This window comes from Hippichthys cyanospilos, chromosome 12 (assembly GCF_059441005.1).
Source record: "Hippichthys cyanospilos isolate Australia breed blue-spotted pipefish chromosome 12, RoL_Hcya_1.0, whole genome shotgun sequence".
NCBI lineage: Eukaryota > Metazoa > Chordata > Actinopteri > Syngnathiformes > Syngnathidae > Hippichthys > Hippichthys cyanospilos.
In genome coordinates, this window is record NC_142380.1 from 12533235 (window position 1) to 12556122 (window position 22888).

A 22888-nucleotide genomic window follows, 5' to 3' on the forward strand; every position below is an offset into this window, starting at 1 on the left:
AAGCGCTTTCCATCGACTTCTCATTAAGCTGCTTGCTAACGACACAGCATCAGCAGCAACTGGAGTTTTGTTGTTTTGATTTTTGAGACATGGCAAAAGGAAATGTATGAACGCAAGATAACTGTTTAGTGCCATTAGCGGTCTTCTAATAATAGTTTGACTAAAGGTCACATTCAGACTTATTTTTGCTTTGCTTGTGACCATGCATAAAGTAATATAAAAATATATTTAAACATACACACACATTACATTCGCTTGGCCACTCAAGTTCTTTCCATGACACAGCTTTGATGCTCAATTACTTTGATATTTTTGAAATTTCACTGTGGTAGTGGGTGGATGTAGCATCGAGAATGAGAGAGGCGGAGGTAAAGTGGGGGTGGCAGAGTGAGATAGGGAGGGAGAACAAAAAGAAAACAAGAGCGAGATGATCACATTTCTGTCTTGGCTCAGATCTGCCTGTTGTGTGGAATTATGTGATGAACCAGGAGGAAGAACCACAACATGTGTCCATGATTTCCCACGGCTTGGAGTATAGCATAGAGGATTGCTCGAAGGGATACAGGTGACACACTTTTTTTTTAACCATGCATAATGTTAAACCACCGAAGTTAATGATAGTGTGTTTCTAATGTATTGTGTATCTCCAATATGAAAAGCAAAACAAGTTTGAACTTGTGAGCGTCTTCTGACGCGTTAGAAATTGTTTTGAAAGTCAAATAGTTTAACTCCAGTGCTCGGAGAGAAATGATAACTGCATGGTCCATGTTTAGCTTTGCAGTGTGAAACAAGTGCACAAGTGAGAACGTGCGTGCACCATGTGAGGAAATGCATGTTGAGCGAACGGCGTTAGGTGGGAAGGAGCAACGTGTAGAAGACAGATGGTCACTCAGTGGAGTTGTTCCTCCACCCCCTCGCTTTTTCTGCCGCCCTACCTCAGTCTTGCATCCTTCTGCTAGTGTTTTCAAATCAATGCATCTTTCACAACCTTTCTCTGCTCCATCAGGACTTTGCTCATCTTGTCAATCTCTTCCCATCCCTAGATACTTTTCAACAGCCTCGTCATTTTTTTTGCTGAGGAAGTCAACTTCAGAGGACCAGAGGTCTAGTTGTCATTGTTCTGCTGAGGCCTTCTGACACCACAAGAGCCATTTGGGACTTTGGATTGACACATAAGAAAGTTTAAGCCCAACAAGGAATGAACAGCTCTGAATAGTGACTGGTACACTTTAATTTGAATAATCAACAATAATTGGCTAACTGTACAAAATAAGTCATGTATACTTGCGATCTTGGCATATTGGTGGCTCTGCTGCTACTGTGGAGGCCACCATGGGCCAATGGCCAGAACGACACAGAGCCTATCATTCTTGAGGGAAAATGTTTGGTGGTATGTGACTCCACACCGTCGTCGGAACCTGCTGGGAACGCACTGGGCATGTCTGTCCGCTCGGGTAGCGGCCGCGTCGCTTTCTCCGCCAGTCGCCAGACCAACCATGAGCCGACGGACATGAGCAATCGCACTATGATCATCTATTTTGATAATGTAAGTGGGCACGCAAGACTGGAAATTTGGGGGGAAAACATGACAATGAACATTGAAAGTTACGCTATAAACTTAAATGAGGAAAACATTTTGTTAACTTGGCTAACACAACCAACTTTAAGGCAAATTTGGAAGGATTTGCAAATTTCACTTAACAAAACTAAGAAAACAAGTGAGCAGTGATTGGTCGTTACCTGTGCCAGGAATAAATGATGTCATTTTCAGTCGACAGCAAGACGCAAAATAGTCGCTCTTTAAAATGGATTGAAACGGTTGGATTTTGCTGCTTAATTCATATTCCACAAACGCAATATTAATCAAAATGATGTGTTCAAACCGAATGGGGTGCAAATAACATTATTTCACACTCCACATTTGACACAATGAAAACACGGAAAGACAGAGAGATGGTAACGTAGGCAAATTTGGTCGAATTTGCAAATGTAACATGACCAGACTAAGGAAACGGGAGAGCATAGAGTGGTTGTCATCCTCAGCCTGAGCAATTGTGGTGCCTTTTTCACTCGACAGCAGGTTGCAAAATGGCTGCCCCCAGAGATGGATCAAAATGGCTAGATTTTGCTGCTTAATTCATATTCCACAAACACAATCTTAAGAATAACATATTCAGAGTAATGGGAAGGCATGCTGTATTTTTGTAAAGAGAAAATATTTTTTTACTGAACTTCCCCTTTAAATTTGCAAATAACCCTATTTTTATTGCATAAATTATCCCAAATAACTAATTAATTCCCATTAACGCTTTTGTTTAGTTCTGGAATGCAGAATATTTCTTAAACCATAAATGCTTTCTGGTAGTATTGTGGTCTTTGACAAGTATGGGATTATTACACCCTTTTAAAACGTCCTGGTAATTTCTAACACAGTCTATAGCATTTTATTTAAATGGAGGAATATGAATAATTTAGCTCATTAAAGTCTGTTTAATTCATAACGCAGTTTAATATTATACTTTTTACCATGTTCTTGTGATTAGCGTGGCAGCAAAACAATCCCAACCCAACAAGTTACTCTGAGTTTGACCACAAAATGAATCATTTAGGATTAGACGCAACGCATTGGAAACCGATGGGCCAATTGCATCCAATTTAACAGTTGGTGTTTATTTGCAGTGATATTTTAAAGAAATACAGTAAATGAGGACAAAATGATAATTATGTTTATCGCTGAATTTGTGTAATTTTTTTGTCCATTTTACGCTGGGCAGTTTGCATGTAACAAATTACCTTACATTACCATTTTGTATGCCTCCTCTTCATGTTGTCAATTCAGATCTTGGTGAATGTGGGCAGTCATTTTGATCAAGAGAGCAGCGTCTTCCTCGCGCCAAGGAGAGGAGTTTACAGCTTCAACTTCCATGTTGTGAAAGCCTACAACAGACAGACTATCCAGGTAAGTCACTCTCAACTGTAGTGTTTACTGGATGTGACTATTAGATGTTAAAACCTCACATAATTTCTTCCAGGTCAGCTTGATGGTAAACGGCTGGCCGATGATTTCCGCTTTCGCCGGAGACCAGGACGTGACCAGGGAAGCAGCCACAAATGCCGGTTTGGTGATCATGGAGAAAGGGGACAAGGCCTACCTCCGACTAGAGCGGGGTAACTTGATGGGAGGCTGGAAATACTCCACCTTCTCTGGCTTCCTGGTCTTCCCCTTGTGAACAAGCTGGAATTGCTGTGATGGTTTGTGAAGGAATTAAGTTGGAGTTAAGAGAAAATTATGACTTCTTCAATGCTAAGTTTCAGAAAGTGAAAATATTCCTTACTGGACAGAAAGGTCAACGAATGTGTTACAAACAGTACATTTATCATTATTTTTGCGTTTGTGTATAAATATTTATTGAGTTTATCTGATTGGTATTGCACTCATGAACAGTAACAGTCTACAGTAAACACGTGCATTGTGTTCTTTGCAATTGATTGTGATGTTTTTTTCTCTCTCTGGTTAAATGTATGAAGTACTTTTATGACCATGTCACATTACTAAGCTTATTTATGCCTGCATCACATGTCAGCATACAGAAATTTATATGAAGAACTCATATTAAAATATACTATACAAAGTTGGTTCAGCGAGTCCTTTTAATCTAGTGTGTACGCCATGTTATTAAATGTTACCTGCAAGATCTCTGTCAATATCTCACTTATAAACAAATCACAGATCAAGCTAAATATTATCACGCCTCTCTCTCAAAGTACTGTAACCATTGCCACAGCAGCTGTTTGTAAATATAGCTCCCACCAGCAGAGCCGGCGTTGGCGTGGACCGAGCGGTGCAGCATGGGGCAGAGAGTAAGTATGGTGAAACGCAAATATCCTCCTTGCAGAGCCGTAGACAGATGGAGCCATTGGCGAGCAGCAAGGTTCATCTCTGCAGGGCTGCTACGAATAAAGAGTGGTGTGCTGTCACATGTAGTCACTTACACTTGCCTGATTATCATCACAATCACTGCTTCCCTAGCATTCCTTTGTATACTATATACGCTCACATTTAATGGGAAAAAGCAGCTTATGATTTCAGGAGAGGCTTTTTAGTTTTACCGAAAGTATTTTAAAGTAACATCATGATTTGTAATTTCACATGTAGTTGTAGTAATCACGGGAATAGAAGGACGCTTTTGTAGACTTACTGTCAATTACTAGGCCTCTTTTCCAAGTAAAATATAGTGACTGACAAACAAATGAGCAACATATGGTGATTATGATTCAGGCTTTGAATTTTAGCTTAGTTCTTCCCATGTGGACAATCACTATCTGTTTTTGACAAGTAAAAAACATTGCATTGTTTGGAGTAAGCAGGTAAGATTCAGATCAATTGTGTGAACTTTGATTATTTCCGACATGGCGATAGCAAATAAGTTCAGGAATTATTATTTTTTTTATTAAATGGCATGATATGGGTATTTATTTTGGGCTTTATTGATGTAATGAGCCCACACACAATAGCAAAAACTCTACATACACACACCAAAAAATGGGGCTACTGAAAATTCAGGATGAATCTAAAATTAACTCTAAGCTTGATCTATTGACCTTAGTTGACCTCTGAACTTATACATGCATGTTGTTCAATTTACATTTATCATTATCTAGCAATTTTTGAGCATCAAATGGTTCAGTTAGTCAAAAATGTTTCCAGTTTAAATGACTGATTTTTTTTTATTTCAGCCACTTTGATACCCTTTAAGTTATCTCTTATGTTTCAGATGAACCTGTAACCTGTACAAACCCTGTAAAAAGTAAAGTTACCATTTTTAAAAGCTGATTTACTGTAGCCTATACTGTTTTTTTTTTCTTTTGTTAATGTTAAAACGGATACAGTCTTAAGTAGACTTATACCATTTTTATAGTCACCGCAATGAGTGGAAGGGACGAAATATTTTGTCTTTCCTTAAGGGGAGGCTTTGCAAAAATAATTGAGAAACATTGCTACGCGAATAATAAGCTTTAATAGCGTTTACCTTTTTGATTGCATGAGTCGCTAGGGGGAGCTAATTCCTTATTCACGTACGATGAAACAGTACTACTGTATTTTACTGCCTGCTATCCCGACAAACGAAAGGTAAAATTCAGTAATTTCGAAGAGCCCAACAAAGGCAGTTTTTGTACTTATGTTATGGTCCATAATAATAACCGTGCGGGATCCAACTGGATCCTCATTAAACGATCAAAGTAAGCATCCTTTATTATTAAAATGCTACAAAAGAGACGGCATATTATTAAAATAGGCCTCCGTTATAATTCCCTATTATGCTTGATATTTTTAAATACATAGGGTAGAAACTGATTTCCCCTCTGTTAGCGGCTTCCCGCATAAGCATCCAGGGCAGTAAAACAGTACCGACGAACGACCACTCTCACAAATGAGCTCAGCTAGGCCGCATTTATTGTTCCTCAACCAAACTCGCTCTTATCCCGCCTAACAGCGGCTGAGCGTTGAATGGCAAGAACTAAAGCCAATGAGATCATCCCGTTTTTCCGGCTCCTCGCATAAGTGGCCAATCCTAGCCTGATATCCTTCGCGAGGCAGGCTTTGTACGGGCTCTCTGGCAAGAATGTTAGTTCCTGCTCTTCCCTAGCCGTTTCCTGTAATCGTACTGTGTTGTGAGACGGAGAAAGCCATGTGTGTCGATGCAAAGGTAAATTTAGCGCCCCGAATTATTACTGTGAACCTTCGGACAGCGGACTTGATGGTTATTTTCCGGTATTTTATCGAAAAAATGGCCGCAAACTAACCGAAAGAGCATTGCGGCCTAACCTGTGTCAGAACGTTGACGGGTAATGGTTATTGTGGCACGTTGCTTTGGTTTGTTCGGGTTTGTTGATGAGATTGAACAAGTCCGGTTGACTCGATGGTCGATTGTGATGGACCCAAAAGCCAGTTAACTGTCCCAAACATACAACACTGCGTGGTTATGAGTGGATATATGTAGTCATTGCAAAAACGCTTTGGCAATAGGCAGAACTTGACGGTAGATGCTAATGCTAACCGACGGTTTTGTGAGGCAGGTTGCAATGTGAGTAGAGTAAAGCATCCTACCTCTCCATCACTGCCTCCGCGCCAACTATTTAGGATCACAAAACATTTCTCAGTGTAGTTTTATTTGATCAAAACTATTGTAGGCACACGTTACTCAACAGTTGTGCTTACACAATTCCGTCCATATTCACAGAATCTGTGAAATATTGGTTATTTGGGGTGGGGATAGCTACTTATCACTTAACAGTCATCAAAACACTGAACGTTTTGTTGTTTTCTTTGTTGCTGCGTTTTGTTTATTGTATGGCTTATTCTGAATGGTGTAGCACGAATCCTATCAAAAATATCTTCTCTTAATAGTACAGATCTTACATTTTTTTTCTAGGCTATCTCAGCCTTGTCTGTATGATCAACAAAGTAGGAATAAACCAAAGATGCATTCACAGTTCATAGTTAACTGATAATGTATTGACTTTTACATTTTTGATGTCCCTTTTAAGATGAATCATCCTTGTAACTCGGTAGCTATGTTGGTAGTGTGTGATGTTCATTCATTCTCATATGTTGTATACAGGTCAATAAAATATGTACATTTTTTTTGTATACACAAATCCAAAGAAGTCTAATATAGAGAAAAACAAGACAATGTCCATTTACTAAACTTTTCTTGTTTATCACTGAATGTTAATTCCCTGAAATCTTACAGAAAATGCTGAAACAATGTCTGTCTTCTTTCTGATCCCTAGCTGTTTTCTTTGACATTTTGAAAAACTGGACGTGAAATCATTACCTTTCGTCTCGGAGCCTCTATAACATTGTGCCCGTCTCCCTGTGTGGAGGGGGCAAGATGGCAGACCCAATAATGGACCTCTTTGAGGACACACCCCTGTTTAACCTGGATGCCCTCCCAGATGACTCCTTTTCTCAGGGTTCATCGGACCCAGTGGAAGAGGCTCTCAAGATGGCGTTAGGGGATGTAGACACACCAGTTGAGTCAGAGTCTACACCTGACGTTTCAGTCAACACTGGCCCATGTGTTCCTGTTCCGGCCGCCACTGTATCTGAACAGGTCTCCATTCCAGCACCGACACAGCAGACGGCAGTGGCAGCTGCTCAGACTGTTTCTTTAGCTGCGGTTTCCACTGTAGCCCAGACTCCTGCTGCTGTTGACACAGTACCTCAAGTTCAAGCCCATGTCACAGTACCCATAGCTAGCAACACCAATGTGGGCACCAGTAGCACTGTCCTGGTTAACTCACCGCTAACTGTTTCCAGCCCTCCGGCCACCACAACTGCCACCCCGCAGCTCACACAGATTGCTCAGCAACTCACGCCCCAGCAGCTATCTGCCATCACACAGCAGGCGGGTGGGAAAATTGTAATTCTTAAAGGTCCCCAGGGGCAAGCCCAGGTCCTACAGACTGTACCAGGTGCCACAAGCCAGACAGGTGGTAAGGTCATCCGTTTGGTGTCTGGCTCTCCACTTAAACCAGGTATGCCTATACTACAAGGAGGAGCTGTTTTGAACCAAACAACTACAGGACAAACTCAAGTGAAGGTCGGTGCGGCGGGTGTGCAGAGGCTGCTGCAGTCCCCCAATGGTCCAGTGAAACAGTTGCTTCTCACCTCCATGCCCCAGCAAGGCCAGCAGGTTCAAGTGCAAATTCCAGCTCAAACACAGATACCCCAAGTCCAGTCACAGAGCCAACCTGCTCAGATCCAAATCCAAACTCAAAACCAGGTGCAACTCCAGCCAGCCATGCAGGCCCAAACCCCCGTAAGTTCTTGAAGTCAGTCAGTTGAATCAGGCTGGCACTTGGTTCACGTTTTTCAGATTGTATATTTGTCCTGTTTGTTCGTGGTCACATTGAGATTAATTAATTGTCTTTGTGGCCCTAGGGGAGTGAAGCAAAACGAATCACCCTGGTTCTCCAGCAGCCCTCACAGGCAGCCGCAGCTTCGTCAGTGGGTCAAACTGTTGTAGCCCAACCCCAGGTCACACAGGTTCAAACAGGCCAGGGAGGTCAACAACAAGTCCAAGCTCCAGCTAGACTGGTACTGGGACAGCTGCCTGGGGGTAAGTTGGTCCTCCAGGGAAGCCAGCTAGCAGCCTTGACCCAGGCCCGGGCTGCAGGCCAAGCTGGAGGACAGCCCAAAGTTCTTACAATCCAGCTGCAGGTCCAACAACAGCCAAACCAGCAAGGAGGAGTTAAGGTAAAAACACGCCTAAATTAGTTGTTCAAAAATTATTCAATGAACTCATTCATTGCCATTGACTACTATAGATAAATATCCGTTTTTACCTGGCTAACAATGAATGTTTGCCATTGGCAGCTTCATAATTTCAACCACCTATTTTAACTGGACTGGCAGTGAATGTGTTAAATATGTACAATAATAATTTTGAAAGTAAATACAAATCATTATTGTAAATGTTGACAAATTTGTATCTTTTCAGTACCAGTTGGTGTCAGGAGCAAGCGGTACTGGCAGCCCGCAGGTATTGCAGATTTCTCAAGGCCAAGGGGGGCAGAGAGTGGCAGTGCCCCTCAAAATGCTTCTTCAGCCACAGGTCAGAGATTTTCTGGTTTTGTGGATAGGTTTTTTTAGATGTGGCGGGAAGAAAAAAACAATTTATTTTTCTGATACAGACGAGCTCATCATCTACAGCCGGCGGAGCTGTTTCTGTTGTGAAAGTCGTCAACTCTTCAGCAGCAGGCCCCTCCAGCACAACCACCACGGCGACACAGGCTATCCGCATCACCAAGGCACCTGGCGATTCTTCCTCCGTGCGACGAGTGGAGATCCTCTGCAAGCAGGAGAAGGCGAATCGTATAGTGGCTGAAGCTATAGCAAGGGCGAAAGCACGCGGGGAGAAAAACTTGCCTCGAGTGCTCAACCAGGATGAACTTCCGTCCACCCAGACCTCGCCAGAAATTGCCGGCACTGTGACAGTGGTCACATCTCCAAAGAAAAAGACAAGTGGGGGAGGGAGCAAAAAGAAATGTACCGTCGTTGCTGGATTGCCATCTAAAAGTGTAGGAGGAGCTGACAAAAAAGGCAAAGCCAAACCGGCCGGAGGGATGTTTGTAGATGTCGGAGGCACCACCATAGCAGCTGCAGGCATGAAGAGCAAAAGCAAAACCAAGACAAAGTAAGAGTTGAATATTGGGTAATCTTGTTTTCTTCACACTAACTTGATCTTTAGAGATCAATAAGGGATGTATTTTGATTTCTTGAACCCCTCTTAGCACTATTACTCTTGTTGGGGCGAAGAAAAGAAAAAGGAATCCATCCTCTGATCATTCAGACGGGGAGTTGAGTCCAGCCTCACCTGCTGCGCTGGAAGAAGACCTCATCATGGTAAGACATGCTTCACACATTTTAATGTTGACCCGCGTTCTGGAAAATTCCTGCAAATAGAATGACACCTCTGAAATTGAACTTTTGGTTGGTTCTACAGACCTAGTTTTTAGATATATCACTTCAAATCACGACCTGTGTTTGAACAAATTGTAATCACAGTAAAACCTTTTATCTGTAGTTTTTCTTGTAGTTTATAATGTAGGTATAATAATTGCTTCATCAAAGCTTTATCAAGTTTCTGTTTGAAAGAAGTCATGTTTTTTCCCCCCCATTTAATTGGATTGTGGTGTAGCATGTTTTCATCAGCTGCTTACGAACAGCTCATATGGCTTAAAGTGTTTCCTGAGGTGACTCTGACTTCTTTAGAGATGCACAATTTTTATGTGCGGAATGAAGCTTTTTTGTATAACATGGAAACATTTCTCTTTCCAGAAGAGGCGCTCTAATCGTGTGGTGAACAGGAAGAAATACACTGAGGACCTGGACATTAAGATAACAGATGACGAAGACGAGCAGGAGGATGTCGACATCACGACGACCACTGCAGCTGTGGCTTCCATCAGTACAGCACCCGCAGCGGCACACATCCACCAGGAAATTGAGTTGCATGGTGACGGACTGCCTGGCATGCAGTTCTTTGTGGTGTGTTGAACAATTCCATCTTTTAAAAACTAAACTGAAAAAAAAAATATTTAGAGTATCCTTCTTCATTGAAGTGTCATGTTTGTTCATCTGTGCAGGAAAACCCAAGTGAAGAAGATGCTGCCATTGTAGATAAAATCCTTTCCATGCGTGTAACAAAGAAAGAAGTATGCTTTTTGCACTGAGTTGTCATCCACTATTTAGTTTATAATTTACATACTGCTTTAAAAATGTGAAAAATACTGTTTTTTGGTAGGTATCCCCAGGTCAGTATACCAGTGTTGAGGAATTCTTCGTAAAATACAAGAACTAGTAAGTATCTCACGCTTGACAAACTAAACGCAGCCTTTACTTTGAGTACATGACAGGGAATACAATACAGAAAAAAAATCACTTTTTTTCCCCTTCCAGTTCATATTTACACTGTGAATGGGCCAGTATGGGGCAGCTAGAGAAAGACAAGAGGATCCATCAAAAGATCAAAAGGTTCAAGACCAAACATGCACAGATGAGGCATTTCTTCCATGAGGTAAGGATATACTTTTTTTCACACACACATAGACATATATTCAAGCGTTTTATTGTCATATACATAGTAATACTACACAATGAAATTCTTATTCTGATCACTTCCCGGAGCAGACTACATTTCATAATGGAGCAAATAATAAAGTAGGCAGTTTAAAATAAATAAATAAAACAGTAATGGAGCTATAAGGGCAGTAATAACAAACCACTATAAATGAATAGACTAGAAGAATTGCGGAAACTAAACCACTGTCTGAGTCCATCTTTGTTCACACCTAGATTCTCTCCATTTTAATAAGGTTTCTATCTCTTACTATCTTATGCTGCCATATTGAAATGATTTTAAAGTATTTGCCTCTGTGGTCCTCTTTAGGAGGAGGAGCTCTTTAATCCGGACTATGTCGAGGTAGACAGGATTTTGGATGTGTCCCATAGTATTGACAAAGACAATGGCGAGGTAAGAAAAACCACACAAAAATGATAAATGTGAATATTCTTAAAAAAAAAAAAAAAATACAATAATATATTCCTAACTGCCACTTTCTTCCATCCCCTTAGCCTGTTATTTATTACTTGGTCAAGTGGTGCTCCCTGCCTTATGAAGATGCAACCTGGGAACTGAATGAAGATGTGGATGAGGGCAAAGTCGAAGAGTTTAACAAAATCCAAAATCGACAGCCTCGCATCAGAAAACCTGTAAGGACTGAAGTACTACTCATCAAGACATGTGTTTTGCTTGTTGACTATCAGTAATGTTAAAGACAATGTCAAGCTGCTAATTTACCTTTTAATTTCCAGTTATCCAAGAATATTAAAAGGACTAAACAGATGTGCTCTGGAAAAATGGCGTGCTGAGATTTATTTCTTTTGTAGGCGCGACCACAAGCTGGCTCGTGGAAGAAATTGGAGGAGACTAGAGAGTACAAGAATGGCAACACTCTTAGAGAGTATCAACTGGAGGGTGTCAACTGGCTGCTCTTTAACTGGTACAACAGGTATCTATCACACCCATTCACATGACATTTCCTGCAAAAAAACAATACAAAAGTCAGATATTGATCTTGTTCAAATGTTTTATGCTGATGACCAGTTGGATGGCTTATCGTATTTTAAAAAACAAAATGTTCCCCTCCCCAATCAACCCGAGAGTCTTAATTGTTGCCTGATTTTGTTTTTTGAGACCCGATTCGACCTACCAGTTGAGAATCACACGCGAAGGGGGTAGGTGGGACTTTTGTTAAGGTTTGGTTCGACACTATGTTGGGACATTTGTGAAAATTTGGTTTGACTCCCATTTCAACTCTGTCTTGAATAAGAATTCTTAAGGGAAATTATTCTGAGTTCTCCACTGCAAGGGAAGGAAATTGGGAAATATCCTCCAACTTTTTATCCTCTAACTTTCCTCTGCTCAAACTTTGTGTCTTAGGCAAAACTGTATCTTGGCGGATGAAATGGGTCTAGGGAAGACAATCCAGTCCATCACGTTGTTGTCTGAGATTTATGCTACTGGGATCCAGGGCCCCTTCCTGGTCATTGCTCCCCTTTCTACCATCACAAATTGGGAGAGGGAGTTCTCCACATGGACCAACATGAATGCCATAGTCTACCATGGCAGCCTGGCCAGCAGGCAGATGATCCAACAGTATGAGATGTACTGTAAAGATGATAAGGTAGGATTGATACTTACAAAATTAGTTGTCTGAAAGCAATCCTATCTAACATATTTTCCCCTTTTGTGGACAGGAACATTTAATCCCAGGCGCATACAAATTTGATGCCCTAATAACAACTTTTGAGATGGTGCTGTCTGACTGTCCTGAGCTGAGGGAAATCTCGTGGCGCTGTGTGATCATTGATGAGGCGCATCGCCTCAAAAATCGTAACTGCAAGCTGTTGGATAGTTTGAAAATGTTGGACCTGGTTAGTTGACCCAAGTAGAATAATTTTTTTTTTGAAGAAAACTCTTATGTAGGCAGAGCTGTTTGAAATTGAGTGTCATCTTCATGTTTTTGCCTTCAGGAGCACAAAGTGTTGTTGACTGGCACTCCTCTACAGAATACTGTGGAAGAACTCTTCAGTTTGCTCCATTTCCTAGAGCCAGCTCAGTTCCCCTCTGAAATCGAATTTCTCAGGGAATTCGGAGATCTCAAAACAGAGGAGCAGGTAGGTGCAAAATACATGATACATGATCAGCTTGGCGCCGGCACTTTTCTTTTTATCTGATGACTATAAAAAATATAAGTGACAATTACAGGTACAATTTATAATTGTTCTTGTAAATTTTGCTGTGACAAGACTTTGTATTTATTTGTATTTTTTTTAACCCTTCAGGTTCAGAAGCTGCAGGCTATATTGAAGCCAATGATGCTGCGAAGGCTCAAGGAGGATGTTGAGAAAAATTTGGCACCCAAACAGGAGACAATCATTGAGGTTAGTATATGTTCATAATGCATAATGATAATTTTAGTTGATGAAATGATAATGTGCATCAGCCACCTCTTTTGTCAAGAGTTCAAATTTAAAATGACTTTCCTATTTCTTCTGTTAGGTCGAGTTGACTGATGTTCAGAAGAAGTACTACAGGGCTATCCTGGAGAGGAACTTCAATTTTCTCAGTTTAGGAGCAAACAGTAACAGCAACGTTCCCAACCTGCTCAACACAATGATGGAATTGCGCAAGTGCTGCAACCACCCTTACCTCATCAATGGTATCATAAGTTTCTATTAGTTTCCTGTTTTATACAAATACATATAACTCTTTGTTTGTTTGTTTGTTTTTTTTATTATTTTAACAGATTCATGTCAATTGTTTGTCTTGCACTCATTTTTTTAATTTCCTTTTTAGACTGAAGTCCTAGGTCCGAATGTTGCATTTTCTGTGTTAACAAATTCTTCGTTTGATGCTGATGTGTTTGTCTTTCTCAACAAGGTGCGGAGGAGAAGATTGTAGCAGAGTTACGACAGGTGTATGACCCTATGGCCCCAGACTTCCATTTGCAGGCCCTAATTCGGTCAGCTGGAAAGCTTGTCTTGCTGGACAAGTTGCTGCCACGTCTCAAGGCTGGTGGTCACAAAGTCCTCATTTTCTCCCAAATGGTGCGCTGCTTAGACATTCTGGAGGACTACCTCATCAACAAAAGGTTGGACACTTTTCCTGAATTACTTCCGTCCATTCTTGTCGAGCTCTTTTCAAATTTTTGTTTACACATTTGTATAGATACCTTTACGAGCGGATTGATGGCCGAGTACGTGGCAATTTACGACAGGCTGCCATCGATCGCTTTAGCAAGCCCGACTCGGACCGCTTTGTCTTTTTGCTGTGTACCCGAGCTGGCGGCTTGGGAATTAACCTCACTGCTGCTGACACCTGCGTCATCTTTGACTCGGACTGGAACCCGCAAAATGACCTACAGGTACATATTCAACTGCTGATCAATCCAACATGGCAGGTGATGCTTTGCCCTTCCACAACAATAATACGATATTTTTGTTGTTGTTTTAAAACTCCCTCAGGCACAAGCCCGATGCCATCGTATTGGGCAGTCAAAGGCAGTCAAGGTCTACCGTCTGATTACAAGGAATTCCTATGAGAGAGAAATGCTGGATAAAGCAAGTCTGAAGCTGGGTCTCGACCGTGCCGTCCTGCAGAGCATGAGTGGCAATAAAGACAGTAATGTTAATGGGGTAAGAAAATGACTGTAAATGACTAAATGACTTGATTTTATGAATTAATTTGTTGCACTTTTATTTTTAAGCCAACAAAATGCTTTTGTGTTTCATCAAACAGATCCAGCAGTTTTCCAAGAAGGAGATTGAAGACTTGCTGAGGAAAGGAGCTTACGCCGCCATAATGGATGAGAACGATGAGGGTAGTCGCTTCTGTGAAGAAGATATTGACCAGATCCTCCAGCGCAGAGCCACCACCATCACCATAGAGAGCGAGGGCAAAGGCTCCACCTTCTCTAAGGCTAGCTTTGTGGCCTCTGAGAACCGTAATGACATTGCTCTCGATGACCCGGAATTCTGGGAAAAGTGGGCCAAGAAAGCTGACATAGACATGGACACTATCAACAGAAAGGTAAACTAATTTTAATACTTTTCAAGGTTGTTTTGCACTTATTGACTACCTGTACTTAATTGATTATTTCACCCTTAGAACACACTCGTGATTGACACTCCCAGAGTGCGCAAGCAGACCCGCCAGTATTCCACTTTGCGAGGAGAAGGTGCAGAACTATCTGATGTGGACAGTGACGAAGAGTACCCACCTGCAAATTCCAGACACTCTCGTTCTTCCCGACGTGCTGAACGTCACACTGGAGTGGGTTATGGTCGCACCGACTGTTTCCGTGTAGAAAAACATCTGCTTGTTTATGGGTATGTAGTACTGGCTAATAAACTATCTTTCTCAAGATTATTGTTGTTTTACTGGAGGAAGCTTTGCTTGTTGTTGTTGTTTTTCTGGTTGTGCTCTGAGCCTGCAATGTGTTCGTAGTGACAATATAGGATGATATTGCGTCTTATTAATACAGTTTTATTGCTTATGATTTCACACCCGCTTTTTCACAATCTTGCAGTTGGGGCCGGTGGAGGGACATTCTCTCTCATGCCAGGTGTAAGCGGCGTTTGAGTGAGCGAGATGTAGAGACAATCTGCCGTGTAATTCTGGTATTTTGTCTCATTCACTATCGCGGAGATGAGAATATTAAGAGTTTCATCTGGGAACTTATCACGCCACCAGAGAACGGACGCGAACCCCAAACACTGCTCAACCACTCTGGTACGAAAATGTTCATAGCTTAAAAATGTCATGTAAAATAGTTGGCTTACCTGGGCAAACGCAAGGCGCTTTTTGTTTAATTTGAGGTATGACAATCCTTGCCTTGATTGACTTGCCTTTTTTTCTTTTTAGGCCTTTCCATCCCAGTCCCCAGAGGCAGAAAGGGTAAGAGGGTAAAAGCGCAAAGCACATTTGATGTGCAGAAGGTGGAATGGATCCGGAAATATAACCCAGACACCCTGCTGCTTGATGAAAGTTACCGCAAACATCTCAAACACCAATGCAACAAGTTAGTGGAGCATAAATGTTGTCTTTAGCTCCTTATGTTTAATATCGAGCTATGCCTTTATATGACTTCTTGTCTCATAGGGTGTTGCTGAGGGTTCGCATGCTGTACTATCTAAAACAGGAAGTGATTGGGGAACATGCAGATTCTGTTCTAAAAGGAGCTGACATTAGGTACAACATTAAGCAGTTTGCATCTCACCTTCTTATCATGTTTGGACACATAAATCAGCAACATCCCAGATTATTTGGGCTGTTATTTCAGAAAGTGACTTTATGCTACCAGTTACTTATGAACTGATTCCTGTTTTGATGGTTTTTTGTGTTTTTAAAAGGTCAAGGTATATATACATATATACACATATATACTCGGCAAGCAGAGGGGAAGGGGAAGGGTTTACGCCCAGAGGTGAAGGGGTGAGGGAGGCGAAAGGGATGTTCTCCAACTCCAGCAGATGGTGCCAGGTGGTACTAAGTTTGCCCCAAGGATAACATGAGTAGCCTATTGATCTAGCAAAAATAGCTCATCACTCACGGAGCACAGCGAATGAAAACAGAAAAACTTCAAATGTAATTCTTTATTTAAATTTTATACACAATACTCAGTTTTTTTTCTTAATAAAATAGATTGTTTTATTGACTAAATAACATCTTTTTAAAAAAATATTAGTTGCAATATTAATACTGTGATACTGCAGTATTTTTGCTCACAGCTATCATACTGACACAATCTAAAATGGGTCCGTGCCTACTAACCAATGCACACCTATAAACTCACTTTATGAAGCTACTTGAGACAAAAAAATGGACTAACTAGTATGTTTACTTTCAGAGATGTTGATATCTGGATGCCAGAGATGGAGCAGCAGGAAGTACCTGCAGGATGGTGGGATGGAGAGGCGGACCGCTCTCTGCTGGCTGGTGTATTCAAACACGGTAAGACGATTGTTGAAAACAGCAGGTCGTTCCTGTTGGTGGTCAGGTTCACTACTGCTGCTTCTATGAGATTGAGCCGCTTTGTACATACTAACTGACCTGTGGGTCTCTGTTGTCAGGTTATGAGATGTACACAACTATGCGTGCTGATCCTTGTCTCTGTTTTCTGGAGAGAGTGGGCCGGCCAGATGACAAAGCTATTGATGCCGAGCAGCACACTGCTGACGGCGAAATGGGAGATGAGTGAGTCATGCTTTATTATCATTATTGTCCATGTGTAACATACAATGCCACTTAGGTGAAGTGATACAGTTATGCCCATGATTTGAGCAATAGTTGCTAAAAGACCTTAGATGCCTAGTAATAGTGATGAGTACCGTACCCGGCTCCGGGCTTATAACTTCAAAAGCTATCGTTAAGCTCCACCATTAAACGTCTTGAAGAAAAATATATAAATATTATTTTGCGTCTCTTCATTGCAGTCGAAGGCAAGCCAGATCCCCTCAGCAGCTCTCAATTTATTTCACTTTGAAAAATTGATGACTCAGCTGATGTCTTACATGCTTATTACTTGTTTTACACAGAGGTGATTATGATAAATACTCAGAGGACCCAGAGTTCAAGCCTGCATCAAGACTTCCCAAAGATTCTTATGATGAGGTATACCAATGAGAATTACAACATCATAGCTCTGAAGTGGCTTTAAAAATATGTCTCTCACGCTGTCATTTACCACATTTGTCCTCCAGCCTGACGGAATGAAGATGGAAGAGGACGCGCCTGTTGAAGACAAGGCGGTTCCAGCAATCACAGAACATGTTTCTACCCAGAACCAGAGCGGATGCGATTGGCCCTCGAGTTCATCACTTACTGCGCGCTTACGACGGTTGGTCACAGCTTACCAACGTAGCTACAGACAGGAGCAGCTGAAAATTGAAGCAGAGGCAAAGGGCGACCGCAGACGCAGGAGATGTGAGCAAGCCAGCAAGCTGAAGGAAATTGCGCGTCAGGAGCGACAACAAAGGTTTTTATTCCCTCTTTTAAAAGGCCTTTTTTTTCCTCCCCACAATTACCCAAATCAATTTCACTTTGAACAGTTGTTTAATTTGATTTGTGTTTTTTCTTCTGCAGATGGACACGCAGGGAAGAATGTGACTTTTACCGAGTTGTATCAACTTTTGGTGTGGAAAGAATGAAAAAGGAGCCTGGCCTTGTTGAGGGCGAAGAACCAGACTTTGAATGGACGCGATTCCGTACATTTGCACGTCTGGATAAAAAAACGGATGAAAGCCTTAGCCGCTACTTCCGCTCTTTTGTAGCCATGTGCCGGAGAGTTTGCCACCTGCGCCCTGGTCGCGATGAGGGTAACTGCACTGCCACCCAATACTCTAATATGCAAATGTGATCGCAAAGGCACCCCCAAAATGAGGCATTCCCCACTGTCAAGTAGCTACCTAGGCATGTTGTCAGTGCTGAGCAAACTACATTGACAATTTTTAGAGCTAAAGTATTCGACTGCTGTGTGTGACGTCACGATATCATCTGTGCATTCGCTGATACACAGGTTACACACTAGTTGCATTTATTTGAAAATGTTTACGACCTCAAGGAAAAATTCGGATTCCACAAACAAATTTGTAATTGAGCATTAACCCCTGCGTTGTGAACCTAGCCTAACAGTTCAATTCAATTGTTTATTCAACTTTTCTCTCAACATCAACAAAGAAAGCATACTAACCAATACACTTTCCATCCTCTAATCAGACACATCACATGTGCCCAAGGCTCAGGAAATAACCAATAATGGCTCACCTCTTTACTGGGTTTGGTCATGTAACATTCACAAGCTGAGCTGTGATAGCTTGTTATCTGAACCCTTAATATATTTAGTTGACAGCAAGTAGCAAAAAGATGTTAAAGATATTAATTACACATGAAAAACATTAGTTATGAAATTCTTTACTGATGTGATTGGTCATTACCTGAGCCCTGAGTATGTCATGTCATTTTCAGTCGACAGCAAGTGGCGACATGTTTTTTTGCGTTTTTAAAGGGATTAATTGTACATAAAATAATTTTAATCACAGTAATTATAGACAAAAAATAGCTCCTAATAATGGCTAAAAAAGTAAACTTTTTACACAGTACAACTTCAAACTCTACTACTGTCAAAAGCTGCAAGTTGTAAATTAGATTTTAATTACTTCCATGAAAAGTAATAGTTTGCACAACTGATTAAGATTTCAATGCATCCCTTTGGGTTTTTTTGTGGTTAATTTTTATATTGTAGAAAATTACTGTGAAGGTTGATCAAAAAACTCAACTCCACTTATTTTTCCTAGAGCCGTCACCACTTCCTCAGACGGTGGCCCCCATCACAGAGGAGCGCGCTTCCCGCACACTTTATCGCATTAGCCTCCTTCGTCGCCTACGCGAACGAGTCCTTCCGCACCCCTCCCTGGAAGAGCGTCTGCCTCTGGCCCCCCGCACATCCGAGCTGCCCACCTGGTGGAGTATCCCGGACCACGACCGGCAGCTGATGCTTGGTGCAGCGCTACACGGCGTCAGCCGCACCGAGCTCTCAATCTTCGCGGACCCGCAGTTTACCTTCAGTGCGGCCCGGGATGAATTCATTCAGAACCAGCAAGCTGCGCCGCCACCCCAGCCACAACCTATCCTGCCCCTAAACCAGCCAAAGTCTATTGCAGAGCTGGCAGGGGTGAAAGAGGATGGACAAGAAATAGACATTGGTTTGCTGGGTGGTGAAATCAGCGCTCACCTGCAAAGTACACCTTTGACTCACCAAGATGGCAAAGCACAAGGGCAAAGCTGGAGCTTCAAGAAGAACAAAAACAAGGGAGCGAGCAAAGGAGGTGAAGAGGGTGGCTCGGACTCCGACTCAGATTCAGACTCAGGTTCGTCGTCGTCTGATCGATCAGGCAGCAGCGATGAGAGCGGCGACAGTGAAGAAGAAGTGGATGGAGGTCAGTTGGCATTTGACAAGAACAATATGCAGTTATCGAGGAAAAGAATTGAAATCAACACAACTGCTTTTTGCTTTTAGGTATGAAGGCATGTGACGTCGATGAAGAGAATAGTTTACTCTCGATGGCCATGTCTCAGGATGGCATTCCCCCTGCGGATCCGATCAGAGTAGAGTGGCCAAAGGTAAATGGGTTTAAAAAAAAAGGGGGAGGGGGCATCACAATGACTGCACAGTATTTCTGTATAATTTATAAACCCTTTGATAGGAAAAAAAATGGAATTAGATTTTGAATGTATTCATAATTAAAAATCAAATTGTGTTCAGCTTCAGCCCTAAATGTATATATGTTTGCACGTTGACTTGCTCATGCTAAAGGTTTAACTAATGCCCTTTATTTAAACAGGACCGTGTTTTGATCAACCGTTTGGATAGTTTGTGTACACTGGTGCTTAGTGGTCAGTGGCCATCGGGGCGGCGCTACGTGCCTGAGGCTCACATCAACCAAAGCTCCGAGCTGCAAGCGGACGAGATGCTCTACGCTCGGGCGGGCCGCAAACCTATCGGCCTGCCTGCCGGAGAAGGAGAGGATGGTGAATTCACTGTCAAACTTCTCAAGGTAATTGTCCACGAAATCTTTGTAAGATCTTGCTTTATGTATCATCCTGATCCACAAAGACATGTCAAAAAAAGACTTTAGATGATTTGACACGTTGTTGGTGGTTGTGTTGTCTCAATACATCTCTCGCTTTCTCACATTACCAGGAGGAGGGGCTAAAGCTGACCTTCTCCAAGCAGGCGCTGATGCCCAATGGCTCCGGAGCAGAAAGCAGCCGCAAGCGACGCAAAGAACTAGAGGTACAATAATCGTCGTGATGAAAACCCTACTGCATTTACCATATTCTCGCGCCCAAAAGGCACAACGTACAAAATGTCAAAGTCTCAATTAGAGGTGTTATTTCAGTGTAAAACACATGCACAAGGCGCACCGTAATATTAGGCACTATCTTAAAACTTAACCATGTAATTTGGGGGGGGGTCTTTAGTCAAACAGATGTAGTTTTGCACAATGCTCATACAGGCATGCCCTACTGATGTCATTCTTTTAGCAGCCTCTTTCACACCCACCGTTCTCCTTTCAACATCCACATGCTGCCCCTAATCACGTCCGCCTTTCATTTAAATAAGCAATGTGTCAGCTGGAAATGCTCTCAGTCAGTTGAGCAGAACACTCATCAGTCACACAACATATTTACTGATTTTGCAACTCATGCATAAATAAGGCATGCCGCATTATACGCCCCCCCTCCCCATTATTTTTGAGAACATTTAAGACTAATAAATGTGCCTCATGGTTGTGAAAATACAATATTCCTCTGACATACTCTTGTATTTGTGTGTTCTAGTTAGCGGACCCAGATGGCCTCCTTGATCCACTTGAGCGTATTCCTCGCCGCCGCGACCCTCCAACCTGGCTGAAAGAGAATCCAGATTATGAAGTGGAGGGAGATATGCTAGAGGTACAAACATTCATCAACACAGTTTGTCGTTCCTTCTCTAAATATCAAGAGAGAAGCAAAAATGAATTTTTGGTCACACGCTGTTCCTTGTTTCTTCAGCTTCTTGTAAACAGGAGCAAGAGGAAGAGGAGGAGGAAGGCAGATAAAGCCCTGACAGGCAATGAGAAAGTCAAGCTCATTAATATGAGGACAGGAAAGAAGGTCAGCTATAGCATACTTATTTCAGACCTGTTGACATTTCTTTCCAACAAAATGTATCTCTCCCCCAGATCGGAGCTGCATTCTGTCCGATGCTGCAGGACCTGAGAGAATATCTAGAAGAAAACACAGATTTAGTTGTGGCACCCGATTGGTCAGAAACCGTTCGGAACTCTGTACGTACACTGCTTTTGGTTCTAAAGATACACGCGTATAAAGCCAAGCATTTACCAGGACTCATCAATAATTACTTTTTTTTTTCCAACATTACTCTCTCTTCCAGGGTTTTTTGCCTGAGACGCTCTTCCATCGACTGCTGACTGAATACTCTGATGTCCCCAAGAAAAGCCGCCACCGCCACCACCATCATCATCACCAACATCACCACCATCATCACCAACATCACCACCACACTCCAGAACCAACAGCAGAAAATCCCTACCTGGAAGGAGTAGAAGAGGAGACTCTGGTCTCAGATGGCGCTTACATGATGGACGAGGAGGACTTGGAGACCTCCCAACACTTCCTCACCAGTCCGGACTTTGATGTTAAAATTGAGGCTGGTGACAGCCTTTCCCAAGGAGACTATGACAGCTCGGATCAGGAGGCCCTATTAGATGACGTCATCCTCACGCAGAAGGACTCTGACTCATCAACTAGCTCAGAGGATTGACTCACTCCCCCCCCAATTTTTTTGACTTAAATCCTATCTGAAAGTGCGTCGTTATCCCTCATTTATTTTTACTTTTATGTATCAAAATATAGTTGGAATTATGTTGCTGCTTTTATGCATAACATTTTTTTTTCTTTGAAAGAGCAGGTTTGCACTCATGTTTTCCTTTTCATCAGTGACACATTCAAGCCATCTCTCTTCAGTCCACCACTGTAGCCGATGCAAATGGCAAAAATCATTCTTACTCTGTGGCCCACCATCATGCTCTGTTCACTCCAAAATTGAGGAGTTCCCATCACATTCCCAGCTGTGACCAAAAGTGGGCCTCCTGCTGTAGATAACACTTTCTTATGAAGGAACCCCAGTTAGGGTTCTCAACAAACAATAATGGAGTACATATAGTGAAATGGCATCCCACACTTTCCCAGCCTTGCGGGTTCACATCATCTGAGTCCACACAAGTCTGTAAATGACATATAAGGGGTTCCAAAGTGTGGATGTACTGTTAATGTTTTAACTGTGTGAAGGAGAGAGTGGCGCATTAGTTACTGAGGCAGTGATTAAAGGATGGTTGTATTGTATCATGTAGATCAGGTAAGTTGTGTCCTATGGTGCAAAGGTGACAATTGAGTTGCTATTCTTGTTTTATGATCTGACTGTCTGTGACTTGAATTACAGCAATCTACAGTGACAGCACGTCTGTGTGTATTATTGTCTCTTTCAGCAAGCAACTCATGGGCTATGTTCCGTGAAAACGTTTTGACACCTGAGAAGGGAACTGTAGTGTACTATATGTGACAAGGTATTAATGGGGAAAAATAAGGGACATTGGGGCTTATGCGAAAAATTTCCATGCAAAAAAGTTCACTTGCTTTCGAGTTTGAATGCCCGTGTTGAGTAGCGTGTGTTAGTACATTTTACAACCTGC

The 22888-nt window shown here is 42.0% G+C and overlaps 2 protein-coding genes across 2 annotated transcripts; both read left to right on the forward strand.

Annotated features, from left to right (window-relative positions):
- Positions 1–417: 417 nt before the first annotated feature.
- cbln12 (cerebellin 12) lies at positions 418–3635 on the forward strand. The gene is made up of 4 exons (XM_088429485.1): positions 418–565; positions 1044–1546; positions 2840–2959; positions 3033–3635. The coding sequence occupies exons 2-4, from the start codon at positions 1277–1279 to the stop codon at positions 3228–3230; spliced, it is 588 nt and encodes a 195-aa protein (XP_088285611.1). The 5' UTR covers positions 418–565; positions 1044–1276; the 3' UTR covers positions 3231–3635.
- Positions 3636–5665: 2030 nt separating this feature from the next.
- Positions 5666–22656, forward strand: chd8 (chromodomain helicase DNA binding protein 8). Its single transcript, XM_088429808.1, has 39 exons — positions 5666–5708; positions 6796–7826; positions 7949–8263; positions 8508–8621; positions 8701–9203; positions 9301–9412; positions 9848–10057; positions 10156–10224; positions 10314–10369; positions 10469–10586; positions 10959–11042; positions 11144–11281; positions 11459–11580; positions 12012–12255; positions 12329–12505; positions 12605–12748; positions 12917–13015; positions 13134–13293; positions 13515–13725; positions 13803–13998; positions 14099–14269; positions 14373–14663; positions 14742–14962; positions 15163–15365; positions 15498–15654; positions 15735–15824; positions 16483–16586; positions 16706–16829; positions 17171–17246; positions 17336–17610; positions 17718–17950; positions 18929–19570; positions 19651–19754; positions 19976–20188; positions 20335–20427; positions 20976–21089; positions 21189–21290; positions 21359–21463; positions 21571–22656. The coding sequence occupies exons 2-39, from the start codon at positions 6897–6899 to the stop codon at positions 21958–21960; spliced, it is 7710 nt and encodes a 2569-aa protein (XP_088285934.1). The 5' UTR covers positions 5666–5708; positions 6796–6896; the 3' UTR covers positions 21961–22656.
- The last annotated feature ends 232 nt before the right edge of the window (positions 22657–22888 follow it).

What these genes read in the sequence shown, in the direction of transcription:
- chd8 (XM_088429808.1), top strand. Translation starts at nt 6,897, where the DNA reads ATGGCAGACCCAATAATGGACCTCTTTGAGGACACACCCCTGTTTAAC. An exon ending in AAAAGCAAAACCAAGACAAA is followed by an intron (nt 9,204 to 9,300) that starts GTAAGAGTTGAA and finishes AACCCCTCTTAG; the next exon opens with CACTATTACTCTTGTTGGGG. An exon ending in CGTCAGGAGCGACAACAAAG is followed by an intron (nt 17,611 to 17,717) that starts GTTTTTATTCCC and finishes TTTCTTCTGCAG; the next exon opens with ATGGACACGCAGGGAAGAAT.
- cbln12 (XM_088429485.1), top strand. Translation starts at nt 1,277, where the DNA reads ATGTATACTTGCGATCTTGGCATATTGGTGGCTCTGCTGCTACTGTGG. An exon ending in TGATCATCTATTTTGATAAT is followed by an intron (nt 1,547 to 2,839) that starts GTAAGTGGGCAC and finishes TTGTCAATTCAG; the next exon opens with ATCTTGGTGAATGTGGGCAG. An exon ending in ACAACAGACAGACTATCCAG is followed by an intron (nt 2,960 to 3,032) that starts GTAAGTCACTCT and finishes AATTTCTTCCAG; the next exon opens with GTCAGCTTGATGGTAAACGG.